The 17412-nt window shown below is 39.9% G+C and overlaps 1 protein-coding gene across 1 annotated transcript in view; it reads left to right on the plus strand.

Annotated features, from left to right (window-relative positions):
- LOC103180223 (15-hydroxyprostaglandin dehydrogenase [NAD(+)]-like) overlaps positions 1-16959 on the plus strand; it is a 37131-nt gene extending 20172 nt beyond the window's left edge. The window contains 3 exon segments of the mRNA NM_001292800.1: positions 7384-7460; positions 11609-11772; positions 16684-16959. Coding sequence (NP_001279729.1) covers positions 7384-7460; positions 11609-11772; positions 16684-16810 — 368 coding nt within the window. The 3' untranslated portion in view covers positions 16811-16959.
- Positions 16960-17412: the final 453 nt, after the last annotated feature.

Raw genomic sequence — 17412 nt, forward strand, 5'->3', positions numbered from 1 at the left:
CAACACTTCTACACTTGAGACTGAGTACCTGTGAAGCACTTGAAATGTTTCAACTTGATAAGGCATGATAATCAAATCCAAGTTATTTCCCTTTATTTTGTGTGAAAACTGATTTCAGATGCAGCCAGTACATTTTTTAGTTTCCTTTTGATAATGATGTTGGCAGCGCATTTTTTGAATATTTGCATTCATCACACGACTAACTGGAAAAATAGATCAAAAAAATCCAGCATAAGGTGACGGATACTGCAGTATGCATGGTTACAAATGCTATAAATCTGTATGTTGAGTGATTGAACTGTTAAACTGTCAGCAACATTTTCTACTACGTATTCCAGGCAGGTTGCAATGCTGATCTTACAATGTAAGATTGCAGTAGAAGATGTCCGGTAAATACATTCTTTATTTTATGTGCGCATTTTATGTGTTAGTTCCATCATTTTATCCATCTGTGAAGAAAACACCTTGAATATGCAGTGCATAGACATTCTTTGTTATACTTGAGCAAATTTTCTCTTCAAACATATCAACTCTCAGCAGTTCAATTGAAAGGCAGTTGGGACTGCACGGGGGGTTCTATATAAAGTCCTATTTGCTTCATGAAGACCCTAAGATGCTAATAGCATGATGTCAGAGGTCTTGCAGGACAATAACAACAACTTGCATTTATATAGCACCCTTTGCGTCTCGGAACGCAATACCTTCATACAAAGGATTAGTGCAATAAGATGGCTGGCACTAACTTGCTCTTACCATGTCACTGATTTCATCTGGTGCTAGAATTCCTGCCCTTCAGATTAAATGGTAAATCAAAGTCCTATCTGCCTGGTGGACATAAAAGATCCCATGGTACTATTTAAAAAGTTATGGGAGTTTCTCCTGGAGTCCTAACTGTTGCCTCATCTGAAGGCTAGCACCTCCATCAATGCAGTGCAGCCATAGCACTGTATTGGATTGTTGGCCCAGCTCAAGGTTCAAACCTAGAACTCAAACCCACAACATTGAGTGATACGGAATGGAAATGGGCCATTCATCTCATCCAATATGCACTGGTACAACCTTCTGACTTGGAGGGGAGAAACCCCTTCTCTTCTCAAATAGTGCCATGGGAACTTCATGTCCACCTGAACCGGAAGAAATCGGTCTCGGTTGGGAATCCAGTTTCTGTTGTTTTTGAAAAGAACTAGCATTCAAATTAAGACTGAAGTTATGAATTCTTCACAATTCTGCCCAATCTTAAATTTTAAGACAAAATACTAAATCAAATGGAAGGATTAGTTTTATTATTATTGCTATGTATCTGCATGTATACTGTATATATACTTAATGTTCACATACAAAATGCAGTCATTACGTTCTACAACAAATGCTGTGAAGCGCTTTGAGAAGTTTTCATGATGATCAGATATATTTCAAATGCAAGGATATTAATTTGTATGCTGGTTATATGAGTATGTGCGCTATTATGCTATGCCAGCCTCTTTGCTGTACATTTGCTTAGGGCATTATTCAAAAAGAGAAGAGAGTTTCTCCAGGTTTCCTGACCAACAATTCATTCAAAATAAAGTAATTCACTTCATGGCTATTTATGGGACACTGCTGCTGCCACATTAACTCATAAAACACATTGTCACTCCATCTTTGTAGTTATCCTGCGAAGCACTTTGGGACATCCTCCTGACGTGAAAAGCACCATTACCAAATATAAAGATCCTTATTATTATAATAATAATCCTTCTATTTGATATAGTACCTTATCATGTTGTTGAGATGTCTCAAAGCGCTTCACAGAATATATTGTAAAGTGGAGTGACTGTGTATTTTGTGGGCGAAACACAGCAGCAGAGCGGTGTCCCACAACTAGTTGTGGATTGGGCGACCAATTTTTTTAAGGATTATTACCGCCATTTGACTAACAATTAGGTTCCTTATTGCTAGGTAAACAGAGGCGTGTGGAGTAAGGAAACTTGACTAAGGTTTCACCCTGCCCGGGAATCAAACCCAGCTCCTCTCGCTTATGAGGCAAGCATGCTAATCACTACGCTACAAGACTCCACATTATTATTATTATTTCCAACGTTACTTCTCCACATTATTATTATTTCCAATATTACTTCCCCACATTATTATTATTTTAAAATCCACAGTAAAACAAGGGAAAACCTAGGGCAGGAGCCTATTAATACCCATCACTCTATTGAATTAACTGTCATGGCTGATTTAATTGCAGATTATATTGAGCTCATATATAACAGATCAAAACAAAGTATGCTGTAGAAATTGAGGGCGGATTGCTGAAATAAATTTAATCATATGCCAAAAGCTGACTATACCTCAGGGAGGTTTGTGAATTAACAACAATCTGTTATTCCTTTAGGTGTTGCCTTCTCTGGGAGCTGAGAGCAAGCTTACCTGCAGTTGTACATGTACTCCTGATAGGAATATAACTAACTTACTACAGATATATAGAATTACTCCTACTGCTTTATTTTCCAAGTCAGCAATTTTCCAGCTCTAGAAGTCCCAAGACAGCTCCACCATCCACAATAATAATAATCATAATAATAGCTACCCTTACATTTATTATCTCATCTTATCACATTGTCAGGTGTCCCAAAACGCTTCACAGAATTTTACTGTGAAGTTTTGTGACTCTGTATTTGTAGGTGAACATAACAGCCAATTTACGGACAGCGATGTTCTACTAACAGCCATGAAGTGAGCAACCAATTTCACCTGGGCGATTGTTGGTTATGACACTGGGAGAAATCTGCTGCTCATCTGGAATTTGGCCACTCAAGTCCTTTTTACCTGCATGCCCATCGCAGATGCAGAAAGCAGGAATAGAACCATCGCCGTTCACCTACATGGCGAGTATTTCCTTCCTAAGATCAGCTGCCCATAACTGAGCATAGTACTCCAGATGAAGTCTGGCCAGTGCTATACATAACTGGAGAAGCACCTCCTTACTTTTATTTTCCAGATCTCTTTTAATAAATCCCAGCGTCCCATTTGCTTTCTGAACTTGTAAATTAAATATTTCATTGTCCATGAACTTGAACCTCACTTTGCGACCCCCAGTCCCCTGATGTTCGGTCAGCCTGCCTGTCAGACATCAGAAGCTGGATGAGCGCGAATTTCCTTCAGCTAAATGTTGATAAGACGGAAGCCATACTCTTTGGCTCTCGTCAACATCTAAAATCACATGGTTTTCACCTCCTCCACCTACCCGACCTACCCCTAAAACTCTTCAAACCTGTACGCAACCTAGGGATCAGGTTCGACCCCCAATTATCCTTCCTCTTCCACATCCGGTCCCTCACCAGCACCGCTTTCTTCCACCTCCGACGCATCGCCCATCTCTGCCAATATCTCACTCCAAAAGCCGCTGAAGCCCTGGTCCATGCCTTTGTCACCTCTCGGCTGGATTATCCTCACCAGCCTCCCCTCCACTACCATCCATAAAATCCGGGTCATCCAAAACTCAATATGTTGCCCGCATTCTTACCCGCACTAAACTCCTCCCTGATTACCCCAGTCCTTGCCAGACTGTACTGGCTGCCTGTCCCAGAGAGGATCGACTTCAAGGTCCTCACTCTTGTCTTCAAATCCCTCAACTTCTCTGCACCCCCCTACCTCTCTCCTCCTCTCTCCTCATAACAGTGCCCGTTGCCTTTGCTTCACTGGGTCTGGCCTCCTCCTTGTCCCCCGAATCCTCCGCTCCACCATCGGTGGCCATGCCTTCAGCCACTACGCCCCGAGGCTCTGGAACTCCCTTCCTCACTCCCTTCGCCTTGCTCCCTCTCTTCCTATTTTCAGGTCTCAGCTGAAGACCTTTCTTTTCGACCGCGCCTTTGGTCACCTTCCTCTCCCTCCCCCGGCTCGGCCCTGAGATCCGTTACTGTGAAGCGCTCTGAGACGCCGTCCAGCGTGGAGGGCGCTATATAAATCCAAGTCTCTCTTCTCACCTGCCCCTCCTAATGCTTCCTCATTTAAAACACACTCTCAACTACTATTATTCCATCAAAACCACACGTATACTACTTTACACTTTGCACGGTTAAACTCCAATGTGGGAAGTAAACCCACAACCTTCTGCCTCAGAGGTAAGAGTCTTACCACCTGAGCCAGGCTGGTATACAAATTCCAGGTGAGGGAATGGCTGGACTGGATTTCATTGGAAAGATACACAAGGTTTGGTTTAAGTATTAGAACTGGAGTTCTGAAACTGCATACCAATCACACCTTTATTTTCTTTGCCACTTTATAACATTTATGATCCTGACTGCTGTGTTTGGTGATGGAAGAGGGAGAACCAGAAAGACCAGGATAAGATTTGAATACATATGGGAATACTGTTTTACAGTATTATAGACTGAGATAGGAAGAACACTACTTATGGTCTTTGGGGAGTGTGGGAGAGACTGGTATTGCTGACAATACTGTAAAACATTGTTGTTGCTACTGTTCTACATGTGATTTGAAACCTTCATTCAAATTGTGGTGAGATTTTACTACACATTCCCATATGTATTCAAATCTTATCCTGGTCTTTCTGGTTCTCCCTCTTCCATCACCAAACACAGCAGTCAGGATCATAAATGTTATAAATGTTGCTGACAATACCAGTTTTTTTTATTTGACTTTGTGTTTTCTAGAATTGATGATAGGGCAGATGAAATAAATCAGATATCACATCAGAAATAACAGATCCCATATGACGCAACTTGAAAAGAGAACAAGTTTCTCTCATGGACCTGGAGAATCATCTTTCAGAAAAAAACTGATATCATACCTTGGTTTAATTTCTCACCTGAAGGAACGCACCTCCAACAACATGACACACTGCAGCGATGTATTGGACATCAGTCTAGACTAAGTGCTGTTGTGGGGCTTCAATTCACAACCTTTTGACTCAGAGATGAGAGGTGTAAATGTCTCTAGCATATTCCCCTTCCAGCTTCTCTGCTCACATCCCACCAGGGATTCAAATATAAAATGTAGAAAATAAATTAAACTTAAAATTAAATATTTTCTAATCAAAGATAGTAGCTATTCATCCAACAGCTGACATTATGCAAGGAAACTGAAACAATAAAGCATGTTGCACATTAAAGTGCTAGAGGAGGATTGATAGGCAGAATCCTTAATAATAATAATAATAATCCTTGCATTTGATATAGCGCTTTTCACGTCGGGAGGACGTCCCAAAGCGCTTCACAGAACACACTGTAAAGTGAATTGACTGTATATTTGTGGGCGATCGCGGCAGCCAATTGCGCACAGCAATGTCCCACAAACAGTCGAAGATTGAAAATGACCAATTTATTATTGTTTTTGGTTTTGGAGGGATTATTATTAGGTGTGTGGAGTAAGGAGACTTGCCCAAGGTTTCGCCCTGCCTGGAATTGAACTCAGGTCTCTCACTTGCAAAGCGAGTGCTCTAACCATTGCGCCACAGGACTCCGAATCCTATTCCTACACTCCTGTATTCTACAAAGAACATTCTGTTCCTTTATACATCAAATCCAGGATTAAAGGGACATGCTCAGTTGAATTGGATCAAATTGGAAGTTCTGCAAATGAATTATAACTAATAATAATAAATAATTCTTGCATTTGATGTAGCAACTTATCCGTCTTTGCGAAATCTCAAAGCACTTCACAGAATATACTGGAAAGTGAATTGACTGTATATTTTGTGGGCCAAATGCCACAGCCTATTGCGCACAGCAATGTCCCACAAACAGTCGTGGACTGAGTGACCATGTTTTAAAAAGATTATTACCTCCAGAAAAGCGATCCGCCAATCGAATAACAACAGGATTCCTATTTACTGCTAGGTAAACAGAGACGAGTGGAGTAAGGAAACTTGCCCATTGTTTCATCCTACTGGGAATCAAACACATGTCGTCTCATTTGTGAGACAAGTGCTCTAACCACTAAGCTACAAGACGCCACTATTTTCCTGATTATCTATTAGCAACACGGCTAGAACTTATCAGTTAAAATCTTTTACCTTGTTAAAATTTCCGACTGATGACAAAACTGCCACTCAGATTGCAAAATATTGGCTCTTTATTGTTCAAAAGCTTAGTACAAGTCAGACTTCTCCCTGAATTGCAAAATGCTAAGTGTTGCCTCTGAACTGTACAGTACAATAAAAGGTTAAAATATTTGCATAGGATTTTTAGTTCATGTATGTACGTCACAGCCTGTGTGTTGTTGGTACTTGCATTGCTACACTGTTTGTTTTATTGGGAACATTGGTTCACTTTTGACTTCCTGTGACATGCTGAGTCACCTACGGAGAAGCTATCTCAATTCTGACTGTCCAGCTCTGCTGCGGACTTAAATTTCTCAGCTCTCACTCTCTACCTCTCCATCTCAACGTCAAATAATTAAGCACACAAAAGGTAAATATGCTGTTCTGCACAATGCTTCCACAACTGTCCATAGTGTCTTTTGTTTTGTACTTAATACACACCACGCGGATACATACATTTTCAGTATGGCTGCTGAACTGTCCAAATATTTAAAAATGAAAAATGATTTATAATATAATAATCCTTGTAGTTGATCTGGCTCAGCTTGGCTCAGTTGGTAGCACTCTTGATTCTGAGTCAGAAGGTAATGGGTTGCCATGTTGGCACTTTGAACTGATATTGTCTACTCAACAACAACAGTAACAATAACAACTTGTATTTGTATGGTATCCCTCAATCCACCGTAGCACCTCGAGCACAGTGACACTCCATTGTAGTGCTGAATTATTACAGGTGACATCTTCCCAATGTGAAAGGTACTATCATCTAAGTATTATTATTGGTATAGTCCCTATGTGGTCAAAATATCACAAAGCACTTCACAGGGAATCACTGTAAAGTGTAGTGACTGTGTATTTTACAAAGCCAATTTGCAGCAAAGTCCCACAAACAGCCATGGAATGAGCGACCAATTTTATTGGTCACGTCGGGATGTCCTCCCGACGTGAAAGGCGTTATACAAATGTAATCGTGTTGTTGTTGTTGTTGTATTTGAGGATTGTTGGCCAGGATACTGGGAGAAATTCCCTTCTCTTTTCAAATAGCTCCATAGGATCATTAAAGTCCACCTGAATAGTTCACTGTGTCATCAATTTACTGTCTTCTCTGAAGGATGACACTACTGACAATTCAATGCACCATCAAAGTATCGGAGTGTCAGAATAGACTATATGGGTTCAAAGTACCAAGGTGGGACTTGAACCCACAACCTTCTGACTCAAAGGCGAGAGTGCTGTCAACCAAGGCAGGCTGACGATAATTTGGGGGGATGGGATGACAGTTGATGACACTGCAAAATAAGTGTTAATTAATCATGTGCTTTGTTCAATTTATTCAGGTTTCTTACCAGCAGCACATGCTCCAGTGTACACGGCTTCAAAACATGGGGTGGTTGGTTTCACCAGATCACTTGCTGTAAGTATATGAATGAGAGCTGAATACTTGATAATCTTGACACCGGTTGATTCTGTAATATTATTCAAATCAATGTTCATCTCACAGTGATCTCCAACAGCCAGCTACAAATATGAAATTGCTCTAATGCCCAGGAGCTCTCCTCTAACAGTAATTTTAGACACAGGCTCTTCCAGGACCTCTCGATTTCAAGATCCTCACACGTGTCTACAATTCCCTTCATGCCCTGGCACCTCCCTACCTCTCTTACCTGCTTACTTCACACTCCATCACCCTCTGAGTCAGAGAACATGGTAGAGACTTAGATTGTAGTCATTTGATAAGCAAAAACAAGGAAATTACTGTCTGAAACATTTCATAGTTCCAGAATTTTTCCTTTGTAGATTAGAGTTAAGACTGAATATCGCCAGTGTCCTTGATACAAATATATATAGTGCAGGTTGACATTATCAGTACAGTTCTGGGTGTGCTCTGTATTGTTGGAGGCACTATCTTTTGAATGAGACATCAAACCATAGTTCTGTTTGCTTGTTTGGCTACACATTAAAAAGAACATGACACTGTCCCAAAAAAGAATGGAGATTCTCTGTGTACTGGCCAACAGTCCCCCAGATAAAATTGGTCATTCACCTCATGGCTGTTTATGGGATCTTGCTGTGTACAGATTAGAAGTCACGTTTGCTTACAAATACAGACTAGACTGGAAAGCAATTCCCTGTGAAGCATTTTGATATTGTAGGCACTGTATAAAATGCAAAGATTATTATTATAATGATTTTAGTGGTTTTAGCTTGCAATTCAAGGCCAGATCTAACTATATAATTATCACACGAGCCGGGGGTGGAGGGTGGTCGGGGTGGAAGCGAAATGTACCAATGTTGGTGACAAGCAATGGGAACTGTACTGTTCCATTTTTGACTGCTAACATTCATCAAGTTGACATTCTCAAAGAGATTGCCCCGGCAGGATCTGCACTGTCAATTTGATGAGGTTTTAGAGATTTTAATTACAATGTACAGCTCCTTTGAGTGACTTCACAGTTGCGCAGTCATCCATTCAGTTGTTTCAAACATTTGAATACTGAAATATTGCCATGCAAAGCTAACATTTCTGTAATGTGCTCATGAAAGAATCTGGAACATTTGCATTCATCACTTTCTGGAAGAGCAGTAAAAATGAAGCTCACAAACCTACAGCTAGTGAAGGCTGTTAAAAGGGTAAACGGGATTCTGGATTTTATGTGCACAGCCACTAAATCAAAAGTAAGGACATGATGATGAATTTTTATCAGAGTGTGGTGGCAATATCGAAGATGAGAAGAGAGTTTCTCCTGGGCTCCTGGCCAACAATCCCCCAAAATAAAATTTTTCATACACTTCATGGCTGTTTGTAGGACATTCCTGTGTGTGAATTGGCTACTACATTCCCTTACAAATCAACAATCATTACAAATCACAGTAAAATCCTGTGAGGCACTTTGAGACAACTCAACAACGTGATAAGATGCTATATAGAATCATAGAATTTTAAAGCACAGGAGACGATTCGGCCCATCATGCCTGTGCTGGCTCTTTGAAACAGCCACAAACTAGTCCCACTCCCCCTCTCTTACCCCCATAGCTCTGCAATTTGTTTCTTTTTTGAAATCTCTTATCGAATCTGCTTCCACCACCCTTTCAGGCAATACATTCCAAACTGTAACAACTCACTGGGTAAAAAAAATTCTCCTCGCCTCTCCTCTGGTTCTTTTGCTAATTATTTGGATTCTGTGTCCTCTGGTTACCAAGCCACCCGCCAGTGAAAACAGTTTCTTCCTCTAATACTCTAACAAAACCCCTCATAATTTTGAACACCTCTATTAAATCTCCCCTTTACCTTCTATGCTCCAATAAGAATAATCCCAGCCTCTCTAGTCTCCCCACATAATTGTAGTCCCTCATCTTTGGTATAAGTCTTGTAAATCTTCTCTGCACCCTCTCCAAGGCCCTTACATCCTTCCTAAAATGTGGTGCCCAGAATTGGACACAATACTTCAGCTGAGGCCTAACCAGCAATTTGTAAAGGTTCAAATTTTAAATGCAAAGATTATTATATTGTTATAACCTGCTCCAGTTGTTAATTGCAATCTTATTAAATAAATATTTTCTGATATCTGCTCTGAAATTGCCCTTTTCAATTCCAAACCTGTGTCCTCTTGTTCTGCTGTCTCAGTGCATCCAAAAATATTGTTCAAAATTTACTTTCTCAATTTAATTTTAAAATCTTATATGCCCTTATATGTTTTGACATGTCTTTTCAAGAGTGAAGAACCCTACCTTGTCTAATCATTGCGTATAATTAATCCACTAACACTGGAGATCATCCTTGATGTTCCTCTGTGCACGGTCTCTAGGGATTGGGTAGCCCAATGGCATGGAAGCAAACCTATACCCAGTTGTCCAGGTGAGGCCTGACCAGAGCTTTACACTGTAATTTTGGTCTGCACCAGGAGCTTAAAGTCAAATAATAAGGTTTGGCCCAAAAGAGTGAGTGCCATTAATAAAACTGTTGATACATAAGATGGTAATGGAAATTCTGGGGTCGTGAGTTCAGGATTAAGGGAACTGAAAAGGATTCAAAACAGAACTCAAAAGTAAAGAGGAAGGAAAAAAATAACTATTTTAGAATCTCTTTCAGAGATGCAGGAAGAAAATGCAGCTTTGATAGATGAATAAGTCGAAAATGCAGAAACCAATATCCATATCCGCTACTCTTTATAATCGTGGTGATATACTGCTCTCTGTTACTCAGTCATTCATTTAGTTTCCAAATAGCCTTTGTATCACTGCTGAAGATGTTAATGTATTTCTGTTTGCATGCAAATGTATTGGATAGCGAGGGGATGAGGTGCAAAGGAAGGGGTGAGAAGGAAGGGTCTCGAACATTTTAGTGTGGGTGGGATTGCGAATTGTTCCACCAATTTCACCAGTGAATTTTGATGTTCCTCGTATGATTTACACTGGTCTTGCGATATTTTCTGCTCAGAAGATTTATCTTATGATGCTGTTCCTTTAATAATAATACTCTTTACATTTGATACCGCCCCTTTCACATGAGGAGTTTTGACAACATCTCAAAGCGCAAAACTAGTTTTCATTAGAGAAATAAAAGTCTTTTTTTTNGCATGCCATGCATACATAAATAATAATAATTCAATATAGTGCCTTATTATGTTGTTTCAAACAACTTCACATGCTTTGCTGTGATCCTTCATAATAATAATCCTTGCATTTGTTAAAGCGCCTTATCACGTCTTTGAGATGTCTCAAAGTGCTGGATTGAGTGACCAAATCATTTGTTTATTTTTTTGATGAAGGGATTATTACCCCCAAAAAAGCAACCTGACAATCGACTAACAACTGACCGGGTTACTATTTAATGCTAGGTAAACCGAGGCGTGTGGAGTAAGGAAAATCACCTAATGTTTCACCAAGCCCGGGAATCGAACCTGGATCTACTTGCTTGCGAGGCGAGCAAGCTAAGCAATACGTTACAAGGCTCCATGGTTTAAACATGGTGATGGGTTTCCGTATATGTCAGACACTAGGCTGACCAAAAAAGAAAACTGAAGTATTATCTGTTTTAATGCACCCTTGGACAATATTAATTTAAAAAGGGAAATGACAGAAGGTACAACATCCAGCAGTGAAGCATTGAACACCCTGGCAGAAGGCCTATGTTTATATTAGCAGCTGTGCTGGCATTTGTTGCTACCTTGAATGTGAAAGCTTTGCCAGCTATTGGCGAATGTGTTTAAAGTAAGGCAACCGTGAAACTGCTCAGTAAAACATGTGATACATCTAATAACATGGAATAAATATGGGGAAGGCGCTTCAGCCTATTATGAAACCCCCAAGGGAGAAATCATGTTCAGACTACTCTGGCTTCAATTTGCATCATTTGATTCTTGTGTCAAATTACAACATCGCAACACATTGGCACTTCTTTCTGACTCTGTAACAGAATCTTTTCAGCTAATTGTTTGATCCAAGCTATACAAAATATGTGGTGGAAAATATTTATTTGGCTCAAAGCACAAATACGTAAATAAAAAAAACAGGAATCATTTCCATCAAGAAGCTAATCACATGTTTTTTATTTTCTTTCAGGAAGCTTCAAGACTTGGAAACTATGGGATATGCATAAACGCCCTGTGCCCATCCTTTGTCAACACTTCTATTCTTGATACGATAAATCACAAAGAAAATCTTGGCAACTTTTATCAATTCAAGGACAGAGTCAAAAATCTGATCAATGTCATCGGGGTACTAGAGTAAGTTCTCAGGTTTTCCTGTTACTATGGTGCTCAAATTTTTTTAGAATGACAATTAAATGTCCCCTACCTCCCTGCCTTCAAAACCCGCTCACGTTTTTAGCCACCATAATAAATAGGGCACATTCCTCTGGAGCCATCTTTCCCGACTCCTCAGCCTCCCCCACCTCCCTTCACACACACACACATGCTCGCTCAGGCTCACAGTAACCTGTGTGAAGCATGTCCTCGTGACATGACACTGGGAGACTGAAATATGTTTTCTTTGGTTAGCCAAGTGTCTGACACCTGCAGAAACCCATCACAGTGCTTATGAGTATCCAAATTAGACTGAGAGCTCCATCATGACCACTGTGCCCTCCATTCCTCCAGCCATGCTTCACTTTTAGCCATTACACCTCAAAACTCTGGAATACTCTTCCTCCGCATTGCTCTCTCCTTCCCCATTGTCAGGACTCGCCTGAAAACCTTCCTCTTTGACCGTGCCTACAGTCATCTCACCCCCGGCTTGGTGTCGTGCTCCCCTCTGTCAAGCGCTCTGAGAATCTATGCTGTGTGAGGCGTGCTTTAAAATGAAAGTTGTTGCTGTTATATCTATGTATTCCACCTACACATGGAGAGATTTCCTATAACAAGAACAACTTGCATTTATATAATGCCCTTCACACCAGACGGAGTCTCGGAGCACTTAAACCGGGAAATGATGGGTATGCTGCTATGGCAGGAAATGGAATGCAGACCTCTCTCTGGAGGACCGTACTGGCCACTTTATTGAGATTGAATTAACGCAACCCAGATGGAGTTGACATTTTGTTTTAATTGGTTCTGACGCTCTACTGTAAATGTGATTTATCATCTAAAGAAGCCAGTTTTGTCAATGTGATCCATTTAAAGTCAGAAATGCATTGTAGGATGAAAATTGCAACACATCACATATGTTAACTGGTGTTAATTAACAGAACACACACACACACACAATTCCTGAACTCCATCACATCACAATGGTTAATAATTATAATCCTTGCATTTGCTACAAGGTTTATCACAGGAAAGGTGTAGTGACTGTATATTTGTAGGTTCAGCCCAAACACAGCCCACTCAGTGTTGCAATGGTCTTTTGGGCTTAAGTATTGGGTATTTGTGTTTTAAACTGATGCATTTTAAAAAAAGCACTATATCAAATATCAAATGCAAGGATTATGGTTAATAGTTACCAGTTTTACCCTGATCATTTTTTATAGTTTGAATCCTGCTTACTAGTATTAGGACCCACATGTCCATTGAGCACTGTGGGTGTCTTTAGACCCAACCACTGTGACACAGTAAGAATGGACAGGAGGGAGAAAGGTTGACGTTTTACAGAATCGAATGGTGATGGCTTAACTCTCGGAGCATTATCGCGGGAGCACTGCGTTGTCAAAGTTGCCATCTATCAGATGGTAGATAAGGACAAAGTCAGAATGTATGTTAAATATCAATTGACACTGTTCGAAAAGAGAATTGAACTTGTCCCAATATCCTGGCAAACAATGTCCAGTTAGTTGATAATTCACCTCATGGCTGTTTGTGAGATCTTAATTGTGCAAATAGCTACTGTCTCTGCCTACAAAATAGAGAACCCAGACTGGATAACAATTCCTCTGGAAGCACTTTGAGATATTTGGACATGACGAGGTCCTACAAAAATGCAAGGTACATTTTAGTAGTTAGAATATGTAGAAAATATTTTTTAAAACTTTCTTTTAAAAAATACACAAGTAACGAGAGGAACAATGATGACAAGGTGATCACCCGTAAATTTTTTAAATGTTCTAGTAGCTAAAATTGTCCTTTTGAATGGAGGTCAAACAATCTCACCATCGGTGGCCGAGCTTTTAATTATTACACCCTAACCTCTGAACTTCCCGCCTCTATCTCTTTGCCTTGCCACCTATCTGTCATTCTTTAAATCCATCTTAAAATCTTTCTCTTCAGTTGCACCTATGGACCCCTTTCCCTTCTCCCTTGTTTGACATCCAACCCCGCCACTGTACATTGCTCCAAGATGTTATCCTATATAAAGGGTGCTACATAAATGCGAATTGTTGTTGTAGGAAATATTTAGGAGAGATCCCCACCCCCCAAACACAAACACACACACACTTCTAGCCATCAAAACATTTCAGATCCTGATTTTAGGCGTCGGAAGAGTTAGGAGCTAGAGTTAATGTTAAAACAAAAAGCTACTCCGAAGGTTTGAGTATATGATTGACAATACTGATATCCTTTTCAATATCACAGTGTGGGAACTTAAATCGCATCACCCAACTGAGGCAGAAATCTCACTGGCACTTTTAGGATTAGGTGTTAAGAGCTATTCAGCTGCTGGAATGCTGTGATCAAATTGTAATGTGAGTTAAGCTGAGGCTGCCAGGCTGACTAAACGGCTTAGGCTAAATCACTTTCCCCTTCCAGTAATGCACCTACCGTCAACTGCTCAGCATCATTAGCCTGCCCATTCGGTATTATTTACTTCGGCATTACCCGTTAGCAGTTTACTGTGGGGTAAGCCATGGAAATATTCACACACTGAAAGCTGTAATTGAAACCCATTGCAGCAAAGATTCTCAATGTCATCTTATAATAGTTTTGAGCAGCAATGGAAAAAAAAGGACAACATCGATAGCTCACCCTAACCATCCCATATCTCTCAGGATCATTGGAAGCCATGACTTGTCCCTGAATTGTCTATTACACAAGAGCAGGAGCCTATTTGACCTCCTCCTATATTTAGTCTAGATTAACTCTTTAATTTCATGTCACTTAATATTCTTCTTTTCCAAATATTTATCCATCTCTCTCTCTCTTAAATGCTTCAATTAACTCAGCATCTATTTTACCCTTGAGACAGTCTGTTCTGGGCTCTCTCACTAACTGAGCTCTGATTTTATGTCACAGTGCCCAGAACGTAGTACCAGAATCTGTAGTGTAGTGGTAAGAGCACTCGCCTCACAAGCAATAGAATCTGGGATTGATTCCTGGGCTGCACAAAATGTTTCCTTACTCCACACCCTCTGTTTAACTAGCACTAAATAGGAACCTGATTGTTAGTTGAATGGCGGATTGCTTTTCTGGGCATAATAATCCCTTCAAAACAATAATAAATTGGTCACTCAATCCACGACTGTTTGTGGGACACTGCTGTGTGCAATTGGCTGTCGCATTTCACCCACAAAATACATTCAGTTCACTTTATAGTATATTTTGTGAAGTGCTTTGAGATGTCTCGAAGACTTGATAAAGGGCTATATCAAATGCAAGGATTATTATTATTATTACTGACATTCAGAATATGAATTTCTGTTACAACATAAATGTATATTTGATTTCAAAACACATCAGAGACCTAAAAAAACACAACATACAGACACATAGACCTCCTATAATGAGAGGATAAAAGTTCAGTTAAAAGTAATGAACTAGCATCTTAACATAATATTTCAATGAGTTACATGAGGCACTCCTCCTGAAATGTGCATTTGGTTCATTCCAGTAACATGTTGAGAAGTCTATGTATTTGCTTTAGTGGGACATTTGATACTTTCTTTCGTTACATCAAGCATTTCAAAGTACCTCTAAGACTCTGCGTCCCATTCATTTGTTAAGACTATTTGTAGCCAGCGAGAGCTTCCTTGTACATTCTACAGACCCGCGGGGACAGCTTACTGGTACTTACCTCACTTCCTCAAGAAACAAAGCAATCATTAGGACAGTGAAATGTGTCAAATAGGCTTTACCCTAGAGCGATTACCCCTTCCCCCAACATTTTAGAGATAAAATCTGCCTGAGCACGAGAGGGGTAGATAAACTCTCCAAATGTTGGAAAAAATCTTTAGAGATTTAAGCCCATTTTAAACAAAAACAACAACTCGCATTTATATAGCGCCATTCACACCGGACAGAGTCTCAGTGCGCTTTATCATCAGTGTAATTATTCTCAATTGACAACACTAGTATATTAAATAACTCTTTGTGTCTCCCTTTCCCTTCTCTCTTTCCTTTTTTTATTTCTCTTTTACTTCCCCCCCGTCCCAGGATCCTTTTATATGTCCTACTTCTGTTTCACTGGCTCTTTCTCAATTGTCTGTTATTTCTTAAAGGGATATCCTACAATCAGTTCAGTGTGGGGGAAGACTCATGACTGCGGAACTCTGGAAGAGCATTTATTGATCATGATTATCAAATAAGCGCAAAAAACTAATATGGCTCATTTATAATGCTTAATTTGTAGAATCTGCTGAAATTAACTGAAATGGAAATTTGAATTTTTCAGCAAGAAGGAAGCCATTCGGCTTTTAAGTCTTTGCCATTGTTACTCATATTACTATATGGCTTTTTTATAATAATGAGAATCCTTGCATTTGGCATCGCACCCTTTATGTCAGGAAGACGTCTTGAAAGGCTTCACAGGATTTTAATGCAGACTGTAGCAATTATGTATTTGTAGGCGAATGCAATTTGCACACTGTAATGTCCCACAGACAGCCATGAAGTGTATGCCCAATTTTATCTGGGTGTCAATGGCGAGGACAACAGGAGACAAACTAAAATACATGCACTTCATGGTAAAAAAAATACTTCACTGCAACCCACTGTGCAGACCATTGCAAGCATCTTATACACCACTGTAACCAAAGATGCTCATCACTCCACTCCATCTGCTGTCCATAAGATTTCACCCACAATATACATCTCAAAGTGCCATTTGTACACGCCAATCTGCCCACCGCACATCTCCACCACAATCATGTACAGCATTGCAGGGACTGCTCATTAAATCACATTTCCAAAAGGCTTAAATAATGACTGCCCTTAAGAAAAACTTTTTTCCAGAGTCCACTTTGCAATGAACTGCATACTTCTGTATTACAGAACATCAGAGATAGCCACAGGCTTTCTGCAACTTGTTGAGGATGGCAAGTTAAATGGAGTTGTTATGAAGATTACACCATCCAAACGCATACATTTTGAGGACTATCAGAACAATCCTTGCTTCTAGCAGTGAATTAATTCTGACCTACTCTACACATCGGCAACAGATTTCTCTGCAAAATCTCTTACACGGCTTGACAATTTATGTCCACCTTCTAAGAACCAGGAGCAGTAAAAAGCAATAGATTAAAATAAACAAGAGGAAACTTATACAGTGTAACTTTGCTCAAACTGTGTTATTTTAGAATGGAACATCATGGGTTCCTCTTAGAACTTGTTTAAAAACATGGTTCTCGGTCAGTGCAAAACTATACTTTTATTCTGAACAAATTGTGCTAAGGGTTTGCTCATGTTCCATTGTTTGTTTCTGTTTGACGTGCCTTCCTCTTATCTGTAGTCTTGCATTCCACATCTGTTTCTTGCAGTTGCCAGAAGTGCAGCTGAGTGTGTGCCTTTTTGATTATTTTTACAAATGGTTAGGTTAGCATTTTGAAAACTGAGCCCAGAACAATGCACACACATTATTTTGTTAGGCAAACAGATGCGTAATTTATTTGCAAACTCTTGAGGATTGGAAGGAAAGCTGTTGGGAAAATGTTACCTGGAGTGCATGTTTATGAACGTATACTCATATATCCAGGGTAGGGTGGGTATCACACATCCATGGGT

Source organism: Callorhinchus milii, unplaced genomic scaffold (assembly GCF_018977255.1).
Source record: "Callorhinchus milii isolate IMCB2004 unplaced genomic scaffold, IMCB_Cmil_1.0 Scaffold1, whole genome shotgun sequence".
In the NCBI taxonomy this organism is placed as follows: domain Eukaryota; kingdom Metazoa; phylum Chordata; class Chondrichthyes; order Chimaeriformes; family Callorhinchidae; genus Callorhinchus; species Callorhinchus milii.